Here is a 17,496-nt window from a genome sequence, read left to right on the forward strand (position 1 = left end):
CAGGACATGCCACGCATCATGGCACATGTCCTGCCTTCTACATACATGGCACACTGCCCAAAAGACTAGCTAGGGCGTACCTTAGGGGTGACTTACATGTAGTAAAAGGGGAGTTCTGGGCCTGGCCAGTAAATTTAGATGCCACATCCCTGTGGCAGGAAACTGCGCACACAGGCTCTGCGCTAGCAGGCCTTAGATAGGTTTGACAGCCTACTTTGGTGGGTGGCGCAAGCAACGCTGCAGGCCCTGGGTATAGGGATACCACTTTACAAGGGACTTATAGGTAAATTAAATATGCCAATTAGGTATAATCCAATCATACCAAATTTGTAAGGAAGAGCACATGCACTTTAGCACTGGTTAGCAGTGAAAAAGGGCTCAGAGTCAAAACGTCAGCCAACAAAGGTCAGAAAAATAGGGAGGCAAAAAGCAAAAAGTGTGGGGAATGACCCTGTAAAAAGAACAGGTCCAACAGTAACGATAGATATAGCAAAAGAGAAAAAGAGGCAGTGAGAGCTGAGTGAACTAGTGAGAGAGGTAGGGTAGAGAGAACAGAGATTCAAAGGGAGAAATGGTTATAAGATGCAGCAAATAAATGGTGAAATAAACAGAAACATTGGTAGTGAATGAGAGGTGGGGAAGACAAAAATGATGTAGTGAGAAAGATATGAGTCAGATAAAGAAATGAAGTAGAGATGTGGTAAAGAGTGGTGAGGCGGGGAGAGGAATGACAGAGATAAAGCACAGTGAGGTATAGATAGCTGCATACAGATATCTGGAGAAGAAAGAGATGGATGAGGGAGAGAGGTGAAGTAGATGAAGTAAAGACATAGGGTGGAAATACATTTAGGAGTTACAGAGAGAGGAGGTGTAGGCAAGGAGATGGAATAGAGAGATAGTAATGGAAGGATGGCACAGAGAGTTGAGAGAGAGATATAGAGGTGTATTGACAGGTGTGTAGCTTGGGGGGGATGTTTGGGGTGTGACCTTTAATGTAAAAAAAGAGCGAGCAACCGAAACAGAAATATAGATCTGGTAGCTGAATTTCAAAATGTGAAATCAGATAACCTGGATCAATACCGGCTTCCCTTCTTGTCAGAAATGTGTGAGCCTAGCAAACATTTAATTTCACACAGCCTCCTTTTCTTTATTATCACATATGAAAATACTTTTCAATACTTCAGGTCAGGGGGTGCACTGTACAACACGTATGTTTGATTTAATAGACTATAATGTCGCTCCATCTATAATAAGAGTCTAGGCCACATTTAGGGTTTACATGACTACTGACTTGCCTCTTAGTTCATTAGTGGTATTGTCACTGGGGAGAGGGCAACCATTAATGTTTCTAAGTTCATGTTTAAAACCTCACGTTTAATAAATGTCTGTCTATGAATTGAAATAATCTGATGTACAAGTGAAACGCTCCTTCATGTTAAAGAAATACACTTTTTTAAATCTTGAAGAGACTGTATCAAAGTTTTACAATATGTTTATTGCACAATATACAAATATTTTCATGGCTTGGCTCGTGCACGGATGTTAGAGCCAAGCCAGATTCTTGGTTTGGCTGGCTCGGCTAGACCTATTAATTTGCTGATGCTCCCAACTCAGTTTGTGACTCAGCCTTAGTACACAGGGCCATCAGTCACTCAATAAAATGATGTGTAAAATGTGAGTACTGGAAATATGGAGCCCTGCCTCCGTGAACACCATTAACAATTCTACCATCATGGCTGTAGCAGCAGTAGAGTGCTTGCAGTGAAAATACATTTAAAATAAAGGATCTCAGGACAAGGACTCTAAGCCATTGGGATGTAAATGACTGTAGCCATGAGTTCTCAAGGCTAGGCTTGGTGGCATGCGCAGAGGCATAGTTTCAGGGGGTAGTGCTTTGGGTGCGACTCCCCCAAATACATTCTTGACTTGGTAGTTTGATCTAGGGTCCTGATTCACATACGTTATATCTGTGTCAGTTTTTCTTGTCATTCTCATTTTACTAATAGCTTTTAACTCAAATTGTTCCGTTTTTTTTGGATCAGAAACATATATAAATGTTTTACAGTTTTATCAAACACAAAAATAGTACATCTGCACCCATAGAAGTTCTTCTTGAATGGGTGCAAATGTACTACTTTTTCAAAAAAGTTTTACAAACATTGGCAGTAATAGTCTATGACATTTTCAGGTTTGCAGGCATAATGCTGGCAATCAAACACCCAAAATGTGATGGGATGAATGCTAGCATGTAGTCTAGCCAGTGAGAATCGCTCGGGGTAGCTGTGCCACTCTAGACATAGGCCCACCTAATGAAAATCAGTACGGACCCTGTTCCTCATGGAAACAGTAGATCTCAAACACTGGTCATCTCACCCTTCCACCCTGCAGTCCACTGCTTTTTCAGTTGGGGAAATTTGAGATTCACACCTCTCTCTGCCTAATCTAAACCCCTGTGTATTGAAAGAGGAACATAGATGCAGAGACAGTGATGAGCTTTATAGCTAAGGTTGTAGCGATAGGTAGAGAAAGAGAAGTAAAGAGACTGGTGTAATAGAAAAGGTGAAGTGAAGGAAAGGGAGAGACAAAAGACAGAAAGATAGCTAAGGCAGAGAAAGAAAGGTATAGGGATTTCGAGAGAGATAAAAGCTGCAGCCAGAATAAGGGGCACATAAAGAAGTGAAGTGAAAGCAAGGGCAGACATTTAGGGCAAGAAGTATCATAACATTTTGTGATCGCAAAAAGGCATTTTGGTATGTATGAATTTCAATTTGCGATTCAGTAACTTGTTGACTTGATTCACAGATAATCGCAATTAGGTAATATCTATTTGGAAAAATTAAACATCTGGCCCTTAGAGTTTGGTGGTGTGTAGAGAGTTGAGATGAAATAAGATACAGAGGTACAGGGAGATGAAGTAGCGAAAGTTGATGTGGAAAAAGAAAGGATAGGTAAAAAGAAAGAGACAAGGTACACAGTCGAGGTAAGAGTAAATTAAAGGAAGGTGAACAGAGAAGTAAATACAGAAGTACAGAGGGAGATAGGTGAAACAGTGAGTGGTAGAAACAGAACTGTATCGTCAGTTAAGCCCTGGATAGGCACAGTTTTTTATTGCTATTCTTTGGCTTTAAGCACCTCTCTTAAATATAGCTATTTTCATTGTCACTTCAATCTCAAAGTCATTCAGCAGTAACACTTTCTTCTGGCACTATTTCAGACCCTCTCATCAAATTCATTTTATTGTGTAGTAAGAGGACACTAGTAAAAACAACAGTACGTATTCTTTCATGTTACACATTCACGTAGCTTTGAGCATTTGATTATATTGCATAAGAATGGTAGCCGAGGCAGTAAAATATTTGAGTCAAACATTATAGTATTAGTAAATCTGATGCTTGAAAGGGATAAATATTCTTGCCTTGCTTCCATTTCTGCAAAGTTGCCTGTTCATGAAATGAAGATGCACTTGATAAGGACAGCAAATTGGCTCCTTTTAATCCCCATAGTTATTTTGGACTATGTTTGAATGATTCTCCTTAGTTCTGCTCTCTGGTCTAGTGGCTGTAAGAAATTCTTCAGTGTTGGAAAATGGCCTCTCTGAAGGGTCACCCCAAATGTTTTGCCTTCCACCTCTTCTTTTTCTGACCTCATTTTTGCTGGCTTTAGACCTCCTGACACGTTACCACTGCTAACCAGTGCTAAAGTGAATGTGCTCTCGCCTTAAAACATGGTAACATTGGCTCATACCTAATTGGCATATTTCAGTTACCTGTAAGTCCCTAGTAAAGTGCACTACATGTGCCTTGGGTCTGTAAATTAAATGCTACTAGTGGGTCTGGAGCACTGATTGTGCTGACCACACAAGTAGCCCCTTAACCATGTCTCAGACCTGCCATTGCAAGGCCTGTGTGTGCAGTTCCACTGCCACTTTGACTTGGCAGTTAAAACTACTTGCCAAGCCTTAACCTACCCTTTTTCTACATATGTCACATTTTTCTACATATAGCCTATACATATAACCTATAGGACTGTGTGCTATGTAGGTAAAAGGCAGGACATGTACTTATGTGTTTTATGTGTCCTGGTAGTGAAAAAAATTGAAATTAGTTTTCCACTACTGTGAGGCCTGCTCCTCTCATATACTGGCATTAGAACTGCCCTCATATACTCTTAAGTGCTAGATTCGGATCTGGAAGGAGTAGCCATGTGTTGTTTGGTATTTCCAGACTGGTAATTGAAAATCCTGCTTACTGGTGAAGTTGGATTTAATATTACTATTTTAGAAATGCCACTTTTAGAAAGTGGGCATTTCTCTGCACTTACTGCCATCTGTGCCTTCCAGCCTATCTCCAATCCCCGTCTGGCCTGTGCTGGTTGACAGCTCCCCTTTTCCAGACAACCATAAACACAGGACACTCGGTCACATCTGCATTCATCTGCATATTGAATGGGTCTTCCTGAGCAAGAATGGTGGGAGGGTTCACACTTACATTTCAAAGGCCAGTGGCCTGCCCTCACACAAAGGACTGATAACCCCCTACAGGGATCCTGGCAGACAGGACCGGGCTAAAAGGGGAACTTGTGCACTTCAAAACCACTCTTTTATGTTTCCCCCACTTCAAAGGCATTTTTGGGTATACAAAGACCCCATCAAATCAGACACTTCTGGGCCTGCACTCTGTCAGAGGAACTGGCTGGCTGCCCAAAGTATTTATCTGGACTTCTTTGCAGAGAAACACTGCTGCCATGCTTGTTTCCCTGCTGCCCTGCTGGCTTCCGACTCTGCTGCTTTCCTGAAGTGCTCTTCAAGGGCTTGGATTCAGCTTGCCTCCTGTTCCTGAAGTATCAGGGCCAACAAAGACCTCACCTCTTCAAGAAACTCCTTGTGCATTGAAAATCAACACAATGCCTGCAGAAAGTGATGCAAAGCCAGCATCGTGGCTGGGAAATCGCTGCACAGCTGACCAGAAAGACGCAGCACCAACTTCACAACAGAGAATTTGATGCACCGCCTGCTTTGCGATGGAAAATTAGACCTATCGCCTACTGAATCAGCGTGGTGCCTGCTCCATCTACCAGCACATCAAGGATTTTCAAAGCATTGTCCCTGGGCATCAAAATATCTCTGCATCGCAGTGAGGAACCAAGACTGCGCACCTGAAAAACAATGCAAACCCTTGCAGCGTGGAAAGAAACAACGCATCATCTGTGCCACGCCGGAAAATCCAAATCAACACCTAATTTTTCCACACATCTCCTCTGCAGGTCCCCATGCGTCATTATTTTTTACTCATCCCAGGTACTGTGTGTAACAAAGAAACAACTATTGATTTGTAAGTATTGAGACTCTTTTAATCCTTTAAAAGTGATATTTCAACTTGTGCTTATTGGATCTTTGTTGTTTTGAACTTATTTTATTCAGATAAATATTATCTATTTTTCTAAACCTATGTGGTGTTTTCACTGTTACTGTATGATTTACTCAAATATCTACAAATACTTTACACATTGCCTTCTAAGGAAAGCCTGACTGCTCAGTGCCAAGCTACCAGAGGGTGGGCACAGGATAATTTGGATTGTGTTGTGACTTACTCTAACTAGGAATGTTGGGCCAGATGTATGAAAAAAAATTGCACTCGCAAACGGTGCGAATCGGTAAATTCGGCAGTTTGCGAGTGCAAAATAGTGGTCTAAAATGCATGAAAGGCATTCGCAGACCACAAAGTAGAAATCGCTAAAATTGCGATTTCTTGCGTTGCGACCTGGATTTTGCGAATCGCAATTTGCGATTCGCAAAATCCAGGTCGCAAGGCGATGCTGCAAAAAATTGCAAATTGCGATTTTTGGCAGAATAGCATTTTGCACATGCAAAATACCATGATATGCAACCAGGTGGTAACCTGGTGCAAAATCTAAAAATAATTTTTAAATTGAACATGTAAAGCACACATGCCCTTTTGGCATGTGTGTACTTTACATGTCCCCCAAAATTATTTTGGGGTGCAGCAGAGGCCCCCAGCACCCTGGCCCTTTGCATGTCCAAAATTGCGATTTCTGGTTCAGAAATCTCAATTTTGGAAATGCAAAAAATTCGCAGCTATGGGCCAACAGGCCCATAGCTGCGAATGGGGCCGGTATCGCAATTTGCGATTCAGTAATAGCATTTGCGATTTTTAAGAAATCGCTAGCACCGAATTGCAAATGTGATACATGGCCCTTTGCGAGTCGGGAATATCGATTTCTTAAAAATCGCTATTACCGAATCGCAATGGGCCGTGATGATACATCTGGCCCGTAGTCCCTACTAGGCAAGGGTGTTTACCTCGGCCAACTAGAGCTTCATAGACTTCGCCCCTCAAGAAATGGCCTTCATTCAGTCTTTCTTAATTCTCAAAGTTTACCTGTAAGCTGGTGTGGTGTTGAGTGCCTGGTTGCTCCTTTCTAGACATACATACCCTAACTGTTTATAGTGTCACTATGGGAGTCAGCTCACACAGTCACAAGATATTTTCTAAGTGGCGATTTCAAGTCATCCTATCTTTTTTATATGGTCTTCAGTGCTGCAGAAAAGCAGCTTATTCTTTGAATTTTAACTGAGCTGACTTTTTTCACGTAAGCTTGAATGTTGTTACTTAGCGCCCTTGACCCCATTTATATGTTCATTGTAGATTTGGTTAAGGAGAGGTTTCAAGCTTTTTTGAGTGCAGTTGCTGAACGAAATAGGATATCTCATTCACTCTTGTGCGTGTTAGCTGTGGTGAGGTCAAAGTGAGTACAAATGGGGAAGTACGGAATTACTCTTAACATATAACTAGCAAAATGTACTGCAAATTAGTTGCACGTGATATACGCTTGTGAGGGTGGGATTTTGTTTTAAATTATATTTTAATAAAACGTATATATTCAATCAATAGATTTAGCTTAATTAGTGATTTAATATATATTTAATTTGATGAGTGAATGTGCTGTATCATTTTATCTTATTGGTGCTAGGTTAATAATAAATGTGTTCAATTAACTTAAATTATTATACTATACATTAAAATATTTTTACATTTTTTAAAGGAAAACAAATGTTAATAATTATCCATATGCTTTCCCACGGTGCTGGACATATCCTCAAATGTGTGCCAACTTACTAGTTGTAACTTTCACAGTTGTACATTCTGCTGTCGGAGGCTCCACCTTCTGATTTGAGTGGGTGGAAACAGGGAAGCCTCCATCTGTGTGTAAATCTACACTTGAAAATGATGAATAGCAAACACGTGCAGCAATATATATATATACATATATATATATATATATATATATATATATATATATATATATATGTATATATATATATGTAGAAACAAATATACACATGAGTAAATGTACACATTTATATTTACCTTTGTGAGTAAATCCCAAAGTCGTTGCTGACTTAGGGAAAACGTAGGGAAGAACAACTATGAGTTTTGGTGTAATGTGCCATGATTTTATTAGCACTAAAAAAGAAATGCATATTATGATGAGGTACTATTATTGTATGACTGTGTAGTTGTACACAGACTTGCACAGTGATATACCAATTGCTTAATTTTGCCTTTGCGTGCTACGCTTTTCACAGAAAATGGAGCCTCTCAATTCTCAAGAAGACAATGGGGGTACAAGTAGCATTGACGGCATCAGCTCATCCAGTTACTTTTCTCCTCCCCTTACGTAGCCAAATGTGCAAGTGACCATCAGCCTTGTGTTACCATGATTGCATCCGGTATTCACCTATACACTTCCTTTGGGTGTGCATAGGTGTTTTCACTCCATAACTGTACAGGTTTTTTTAGCTTCTAAGATATTTGCTGTACATTTTCTTTCCGCAGATACATGCTGCTCATTCTTACCTCTTGCTTAGCCTCAAGACTGACTGCCGTGTGGGTTAATACTACTACCTTTTGTAAGCCGCCTCCGATCTATCAACTACACTATAATACTGTAATTCATCAATTACTTTCAGATGATTTCTTGCCTCAATTGCTACAATCACTTGTACCATTCCTATATATATTTTGGGTTACACTGTGGGCCTCATTATGAGTCTGGCGGTCTTCAGACTGCCAGGGTCGTGGTGGTGGTGGGACCACCGCGGTCGTGGCGGTAGGAACCACCACGTTATGATTGTGGCGGAGCCGTCACTGTCCGACCACCAGGACCACCATGCAAACTCAAAATGAGGCCCTGTGTGCTTGCCATTTGAGGGTCTGTTTTTTTTGTATGTTACTCATATCGCTCTTCTGTTTCTTCGCTCAACTTGTTTCTCTCCCTGTTCCTGTCAACTGGTTTAAAAGTGATATCCTCTTTCCCCTTTTCTCGCTTGCCAGTCTTCCTTTCTTCATTCCCCCACTTGCCATCCCCTTATCTCCTTCTGCTCGCACATTTTGAATCCTCCATTCAGTTTCTTTCATCCTACATTTCACTTCTATGTTGATCTTAAATGGCATAAACCTTTCAGTGTTTGCAAAATTCGAACCTTTGTTGCTACGGATTCTGTTAAGCCACTTTGTAATGCCTTTGTATTGCCTGAGTTAATGTAATTTCCTTCTTCTTAGTCAGCCTATTTAGTCCATCTCTCCCTTCCAAGATATCCAATCTCCTGCTGTCTGCTTCAGCTACACTTTTCCTACTACCTCATCTATGACTACTACTATTAGTGTCGCTTAATGTCTTCACACAAAGCATAAAACCCTGAGGTCTCTAGGTGCCCTTCTGCACGCTTGTCTCAACTTCACTGGTTTTCAATTTCTAAACAGATTCTGTTCATATTCCTTTGCATTACACTTCCACTCTAAACTTCATGTCGCTCTCTCGGATTTTCTCGCTGCTGCCATTGCTCCATGTTAATCTTCTAAATGCTGTTCTTTCTCCCTCTATGCCTGTCTCCCCTGGAATTCCCACCTTCTTTATATCCAGGTATCTCCCTCTCCCTTCTTCTCACTCCTGAACCTAAAACAGCTTACAAAATGCCAACTGCGCTTCAATGCCACAACTTAAACCTGCAGCACTTCTGCATCCACGTCTGTAACTAAAGCCCTCAATAAGAGTCAGATGGAGTAGAATTACTAGATAAAATTGTGCCCTATCTCATTATGAGTGGATAGGTTTTTCCACACCTGTTGTTTCTGGGAATTAGAGAACTACCATTTGGTAATTCTTCATGGTAAAATTGTATGACATGTGGGCTGCAAGACTCATTCCTCTTTTTTTCTGATGGGGCATACAATTCTCCCCCATTCCAGAGAAGACCATACCCTTCTCTATTCCAACAACACTCCTCCCACATCTCCCTCGCCCCAACTCACACGGAGGTCCACACATTTGTTTACCACGTGCAGAGCAGGTGATACATGTATGTGTTAAACATAATGGGGATTGGCAATTCTGTGTACTTTTATGACCAGAAAATTAAGTACTACACAGTAATTCCCCATTTCAAGGTAGATTTACTGCACCGTTATAGTAAATTTGCATGTAAAATGAATATGCCTTCAGTTTCGTACTACTCCTAATGATGGCCTTAAAAAGGTAATGAAAAAACAATTCTGGCACACACTACATATCATTCAACAAGTAGTCTACACATATTTCTGGCCTATGGAGCCAGAAAAGATATGTGTAACTTCAGATGGTTTATTCTGTACCAAATGTTCTCCCCTCATCACTTTAGTCAAGTTAGAAATCCAATACGCCATTGCAAATGTCAAGTAGGCCATATATGAGTCATTTTCATGCTGGTCTTTGTGGTGAAGAAGGTTACCACAACACACTGACTTATTTGCATACTTACAAAACCACGTAAGCCTGTTTGCTTCTTCATGATCCACTTGAATTTCTCCACATCCAGCAATGTATGCCCTTCTTGCTCAAGTGCCTAAAATGAAAAGGAAACAGATTATCAGAGGTTTGAGAAAAGCTATGAATTATTGTGTCAACATTTCAAAATGCTCATCCAGTTCAGACACAAGCTGTTATGCTCATAAAATAGTTGTACCACTGAATATTGACCTACAACGATATTGTGGACAGACTATTGAGGAACAAAATATTGAAAGATAAGGACATATAAGGAAGTATTGATTTACTATTCCTAGCTCCACATTTATGTACCTTGAAGACAGATGAGTCAACAATGTTACAGATATGTAAAGATTGCTTACAAGCAATAGAGAGGACTGAAAAGCAAGCACAAAACCACCGGAATATGTTGGTATAAAATGTAGTAACCCTAAACATTGTCAGAAGAGGCTTCTAAGACTAAAGGTTGATGGCAAATGACTGGTAGTGGGAGATCAAAGAACTTGGAATATGGGGAAGCTTGGGAATATCGTGCATCACTGGAGATGGGTATGAACGTGAATAGCATGATAAATAGACAAATGATACCGAGTATATAGAAGAATATAGGGTTCTCCAAATAGACCTTTTAAAAAGTACATAAACAAACATAGTTATCCCATAAATGGACGGTTTCTTTCACTTACCATTTGTTGGTAACTACAAGCTCTGTGGATATCTAATTCCAAATATTAGCATGCCATGAGCAAGCATGTGATAACTGGGTAACCAAATCACTCCTTTCTCAAACTGATTTACTGCATGTTTGGAATCAAAATTTAAAATGTGATTGTGATAGGTGACAGGTAATGATTATTATGTTTAGCCTGCTAGATTCCAGACCACAAGGCCCCACTTTAAATGCATCCAGGCTGATGTTTTTCTATTATATTTTGGAAATCCAAAGAACTACATTCAGACATTACAGTTATTGCATCTCAAAATGCTTTCTTGGAAATCAAGGCCATCTTTTAAATTTTGCTAATTAAATGAAGCTACTCTATAGAAGGGCACCAACTTGATTTTCTATTTCATGTCTGTCCTCCCCCAGAAAAGCAATCTACCTACTGGCTAGACTCCAGTTTATCAACTGTTACAAAGCAACCATATGCCTGACCAGTCTTCCAGATGGGATTTTACGAGGACTACCTAAAATCTTAGGGCCTGAATCCCAAACATTTTTCTATGAATAATTTGTCTTACTCTTGTCTTAGATGTGAGTTACACCTACACATCCAGTGTGATTCTCAAACAGTTTTCTGTGGGTCATGTCAAGGAATAAGACAGCTGGAAACCATGAGTAAGCTTGTCTTATTGCTGAAAATTCCTGAGTAGGTCATACTTAACCCCAGAATAAGACATATCTACCTATAGAAAATGCTTTATAATTCAGGCCTGAATTTTCAGGGTTATCTCATAATTAAGCCTTGAGTAAGATACACCTGCTTATTGAAAGTCTTTAAGAGTCAGGCCCTTAGGAACTAGGAAGCTGGTTTACCAAGCAGCATTATTCACTCTGAGCTGCATTACAAAGGTTTATGATCCCAGTGATTTTATCATTCGAAGACAATTTACGCTTCTGTTATCACAGATTTAGAAATGTTGGCTTGCATTTTTACATAGCATATTAGCCCCTACGCTACTTCTTCTAATACTTACATGTCATGATTTTGGGATGTAAGAAAATAAAATGCACGCTTGTGATGATTTTGCAATTAATACCTTTATTTAAAGGTCAGAACTAGATTTAACAAAAAGTCTTTCCCGTTTCCAAAGAAAGACTGCCTTTCTTCTTTCGAGTCTTCAAAACTCCATCCCCATCATAAAAGCTTGTATTAACTAACTCGCCAGATAATGTGTCCCAGATTCATAAAAGCACTTGGGATATCTGTTCCTTTACAGGAACCCAGCCCTCCAAATACCAACAGTTTATATGGAAATTTGCTGTCGACCTCGTTTAGAAATTCTATCTTTCTCAAGGTATGTAGGCACTCAGGTTTTCCACCTATATGCAGCCATAATGCCTGCTTCTTGGACCCACAAAGGAATGATGGATGAGGTGTAGTCAGAAGGGCATCTAATTTTTCAGTCCATCTCTCTTTCTTCTCAGCACAGAGAAACTCCTTCTGTCCTGCCTCCACTTTTCAGCTTGTCTGCAAAGGAAGGATGAGAAGTCATCAGGACCTCATACCATTCTCTAGCACATCTGAAGCTGTTTCCATTTATCTAGTGTACAAAGGGTAGGGGAAGCCTTTTCTTTCTCACCTATAAAAAAAAGGTTCACTTATTTAGCCCGCATCTAAACCCCACCACCAGGTGTGTCCCAGCTGGAAACACCTTCCTTTTTAAAAACGGAAGTACCCAGCCTGCCCCACCATGTTGGCGTTTTCACCACATATTCAAACCCACTGTTTGATTGAGCTGAAATCTTTCCTATGAGTGTTCTACCCACTGGCCTTTCCCACCACAGTCTTGCCTAAAGTCCTGATTTGGCTGATTTTGGAGTTTTACAAGTCTGCCTAGGGGAGATTGCTGAGTAGCTGAATGGGTGACCAGTGACAGACCCCAGAACAATCATTTCGGGATTACTTACAGATAACAGAGTTACCTGCTCACAGGGACATTCTCTATAGGAATTTGATGGTTTGGGATTTTCAATATAGACTCTCTGATTGACCTAACTGACTTAGAAATAAATTATGCCTCTCTAGCAGCTGTATGCCGTAGTGGGGAGGAGCCTTTAAATGAGCAAACTGTTTTTTACTTTAAAATATTTTCAGCCTGGTAAAACGTCTTTTGGTGAGTTTTTCATTTCATCAAGATTTAACTTTGTCCGTGGGGGTCCACAACTGCTTAGAAAATGAAATAATATTACCCGATTAATGTAGGCATGTACATAAAAAACATCAAAAATGTTTATTGTAAATTTCAAACCACTGTGAACATGAACACATTTGAAATTGTAGGCTTGATATTAAGTTGGTATACTTAGTTCAATTTGTGGGAACTGTGCAAGTAGTGCAAGCCGAATATGGTATGAACGATTAGTGGCCTCAATTAAAGTGCAGGTATGCACCAACAAAAAGAGTGCATGCATTTGGAGCAAAAAAGACTATGGGCCAGATGTTCAAAGCCATTTACCATTTCCTAACGGTCCGAATCTATTGTTTTAAGCTGTTAAGAAATGCTAATGGGGTTTTCCCCTTTAGGGCTAGAGAGGAAAGGTGCAGCTAAAGTCTAAAATGATAAAAATTCCTACAGTAAAATTGGGCCTAGTGCTAAGACACCAGGCCATTTGTGATTGGACAGAGCACAATTCCACATGGGAATTCCGTCTGTCTGCTTCGTAAGAGTGGGCATTAGTTGGGTGGCTCACAAAATCACTTGACCTATTAAACATCGCCTTACCACAAAACACATTCGAACTCTGAACATATGTCTAACGCAACCTCAGTGCACATCAGTTTATTAATCACTGTGCAAGGAGCCAAGGACAGGTCCTTATCTGTATGCCTCAAAAACAACTGAATGGATGAAGGGCATTACTTTCCTAAGGGTGACAAGGCCCAATGAGTTGACCTTTCGATGCTATAATCTAGAGAAAAGTAGGTCCCGAGACTGAATCGTGGTAAAACAGACATAGCATTTCATCCTTCGTAGAGCAATAAATTAAGTACCATTACTTTGTAAATACCTAATATGTTCATTGCTTAGAAAAGGCAACAACTATGTCATTAAGTGCCTTTTTAAAAAACACACATTAGTATCATTGTTATCATTAAGCAGCACGTGTGAACAGCCAATATGTGTCACTGTAGTGTGCCACTGTTAACCAAAATCTAATCACTTGTAATGTTTCTACGTTTAATCACACATAGAAATGTGCACACATCTCGCATACTTATAGTCATATGCTTACCGTGAAGCCTGCCTTTATTTTCTGAAGTTGTTTAAGTGTCACTTGCTGTTCAATCTGGTCGAACCAACATGAAAGAGTAAAATATTAGCCATTACCAAACTAAACAACTTTAAGAACGCGCATAAAATTAGATTTTGTGAATCTCAACACTTTCTCTTATCTTCATCAATTTTCTACTGAAGTGCTACCCAACAGATCCAATTCAAAAACCATCTCAGTGTTTGTGGAGTAAAACAGCATTTCGTCCACACATGGCTAATTTATTTGGTGACTCATCAAGAGCCTAATTGATTAATTTGTACCAAAAAAACTCGTAGAGAACCACATTTATCTTTTTAATCCGCCACAGGCGCTGCAGAATGATGAATAACAAGGGAATTCTACCTCATGACTCTTTCTTTAAGCACTATTGACTTTCTGCATTTTTATCTGACTTGTGTAGATTTTTTTTCATCTCTTCGTTGTTGTTTTAATACCTTTCTCTTCCTCCTTCTTTTTCCCTCTTCTGCTTTTCTCTCTCTTTTGTTCTGGGTCGAAGACTGATATTGAAAAATAAGCTCCGTCCACAAAAGTGAGTGCTGGTGCCTACTTCATGCACACATAAAGCATTGGGCCCACCTGATGTCGGTGAGTATGGCCTGTCTCGAATTGTGAAATCAACTTTTAAAGCTTCAGGTGAAAAGAGTCCCACCAGTAGTTTTTCAGGTGTAGCAATGCCTTTTAATGTAGTGTAATATGATGTTGATGTTCCTTTTGCAAATTGCTTGTTTTGCAATGCATTGTAATTGCATAGGGCCTAATTTGCAAATATTTGTGCACAATTAAGTTCTTCAGCTTTGGTTTAAAATAATGTAACATTTACAAATCAGGACTGGCAGAACTTTACACTTGAAACACTAAGAACATTTAGAAATACAGACATTCTGTCAACATGGTGCATTTTCACATTCACAAATTTAGGGCCTCCTTACGAGTTTGGCGGGTGGCCTCCGTCGTTCCTCCATCAGACCGCCTGTGAGGCCTGAACAATGCCGGCCCAATTAAGAGTTCACCACAGGGCCAGCCGGCGGAAACAGTGTTTCCGCCCGCCGGTCCTGCGGTGAACAGGGCCTTAAAATTAGCGCTAGCTCCTAATGGAGCTGGTGCCAATGTGGCGGTGAGGCGGGTGCAGCAGCAGCCGTCGCGCATTCCACTGCCCGCAATTCGACTGGGCTCTGCATGGGGGGCATGGGCAGTGCAGGGTCCCCCAGGGGCCCTCAGACATTCCCATTCCGCCAGCCTTTCCATAGCGGTGTAACCGACATAGAAAGTGTGGCGGTATTGGGACTCGTAATCCCCAGGGCAGCTCTGCTTGCAGTGCTGCCTGGTGGATTACAACTGCCGGGACTGGTGGCCATCTTGGTATTAGTTAATGATAATGCACATAAACACTGACAATGCCAACAGCTTGGTTTTGCAAGCCAATGTCTATTGGTTTTGCCAATGCTTGCAATGCAATTACAATCATGCAACCATAATAATGTATAGAAATGCCATACCTCATTTTTCTTATTACATTAAAGGCTTGAGACTGAACGGAGTACATACCATAGGAGTTTGTCTATATTACCTTGCCTTTCCTAAGACTTCTGGCAGGATCTGTGCGTTGCTGAATGTTTTCTGCCACATTTTCCATGAGCCCAATGGAATACCTCCTTTGCTGCCTCTTTATTAATTCTTTCTCCAGCCATTCCGGTGGACCAGGGCTCTCTTCTTCTTCTGCCTCGTCCAAGAAGGCAATCGGTGAGGCAGACCTCCATCTTAGACTTCCAACAGCTGTTTGGGCACGTCGGAAAGGGGCTTGCAGTTTGGACGATTGTCTTAGTTCGTTCAGAAGACTGTCACAAAAGAAATGTAATGACGATTAGAATCAGAAAAATGGAGCATAGTTACTTTCTCATATACAGAATATATAGCAGTCATGTACTCTACTCAGTTTGCACAATTTAGCCTATTGTGCCCCTCCAAAAGTCCTTTCCCTACATATTCACAAACACAAGCCTAACTTAAATATCTAGCCATAACCAATAACTCAGTTTGTCTAGGTACATTTTTAAAGTTAAATGAAAAAGATTGTGGTGCACTGTCACACATGACACGTTTGCGAAAATATGCACCATTCTATTTATTTTATTTATTTTATTAGCTTTATTTCGGTAAGTATAAATACCATAAAAGCACATCACATTTGACAATTTCATAATTAAAATAGAACAACAAACTACATAATAGACAGTTTTAGTCATAGAAAATTAAAAAAGAGAAAAGAAGTGTTTGGATATAAGCATTTCCCTACTGTAAAATCGCACCTTATTATAAATTTACGTAAAAATACATAGTAGGTATTAAAAATCAAATACAGACCTGGCCAAACATATCAAATAAAAAAACATTTCTATTTAAAAGTGTAAAAGTATCTAAACAAAACAGGTAAAAAGGGCGAGGGGGAGATGCGTCTAGGCCAATTAGGATAGTAAGTACATACAAAGATAGATTAAAAAAGAGAGAAGAAGTGTTTGGATATAAGCATTTCCCTACTGTAAAATCGCACCTTATTATAGATTTATGTAAAAATACATAGTAGGTATTAAAAATCAAATACAGACCTGGCCAAACATATCAGATAAAAAAACATTTCTATTTAAAAGTGTAAAAGTATCTAAACAAAACAGGTAAAAAGGGCGAAGGGGAGATGCGTCTAGGCCAATTAGAATAGTAAGTGCATACAAAGATAGATTAATTTATCAATGACTGGTCCCCACATCCGTTGTTAACTTTCCCTCTATTTTTTTGAGCATGTTCAATCTAATATGCCAGATTGAATCTAAATATTTTGCCAAGCAGCAAACCACTAAAACAGATGAGTCAGATTTAAAAATTCTCAGAGCCAGCGAACAGTTTTTAAAACCCATTTTCCTACATAAAGGAATAATCCAGCGGACTCTTTGTTTGTGGTATGCGGGGCATTGGAAGAGGATGTGGGTTATGGATTCTTCTCTGGCGCAGCCCATCGGACACATCTTGGAAGTGCAGCTAGAGTTAGACCATTTATATGTAAGGGTACGCAGAGGAAGAGAGCCTACCCTAAATCTAATACATAGTGCACGAACGAACGGAGAAGAAACTATATCCATATATTGTACAAATTCGTAGTGACATTTGAATTGTAGGAAATTGCCCGTCATGGAAGATGGCGAGACAGCAGACAATTGTGAAAGTTGGACATGGAGCCAAAATGCATCCTTTAATATCTGTAATGCATTTTTTGGGATAGATAGCGGGCCCTTCCAATAAGAACCCAAACCAAGTAGTGAGAAGGTCCGTTCTACGTATACACACCACTTAATTTTTGGGCTGGTGTTGGTGGCCATCAGATTAGCTAGCCCACATCTATAGGGGGCGAGAGAATCTAAAGACCATAAACGAATCCAGTATAACAGGGGCCTAAGTGCGACGATCTGCCTGATGGGGGGCAGGTTTAGGTCCATTCGTATAGGGAGCAATGGGGTGCTGGAAGGAACTCTTAGCAACGACCTTAAGAAGGAGTTTTCCACCTTTGTCAGATCATCTAAGCTACAGTGGCCCCACAATTCGGCTCCATAAATTGCCCCCCCTCTTGCTTGTAATTTGTAGATTTCGACAGCGGGCGTCATGGCAAAGCTAGGAGATCTAGC

At 40.2% G+C, this 17,496-nt stretch overlaps 1 protein-coding gene across 1 annotated transcript in view; it reads right to left on the reverse strand.

Annotated features, from left to right (window-relative positions):
* LOC138248527 (cilia- and flagella-associated protein 337-like) overlaps positions 1–17,496 on the reverse strand; it is a 513,680-nt gene that overhangs the window by 480,021 nt on the left and 16,163 nt on the right. Inside the window, exons 2-4 of the mRNA XM_069202182.1 lie at positions 15,393–15,660; positions 13,784–13,837; positions 9,818–9,901 (exon numbers count right to left, since the gene is read on the reverse strand). Coding sequence (XP_069058283.1) covers positions 9,818–9,901; positions 13,784–13,837; positions 15,393–15,660 — 406 coding nt within the window. The remainder of the gene's footprint in view (positions 1–9,817; positions 9,902–13,783; positions 13,838–15,392; positions 15,661–17,496) is intronic.

Source organism: Pleurodeles waltl, chromosome 8 (assembly GCF_031143425.1).
Source record: "Pleurodeles waltl isolate 20211129_DDA chromosome 8, aPleWal1.hap1.20221129, whole genome shotgun sequence".
Lineage (NCBI taxonomy): Eukaryota > Metazoa > Chordata > Amphibia > Caudata > Salamandridae > Pleurodeles > Pleurodeles waltl.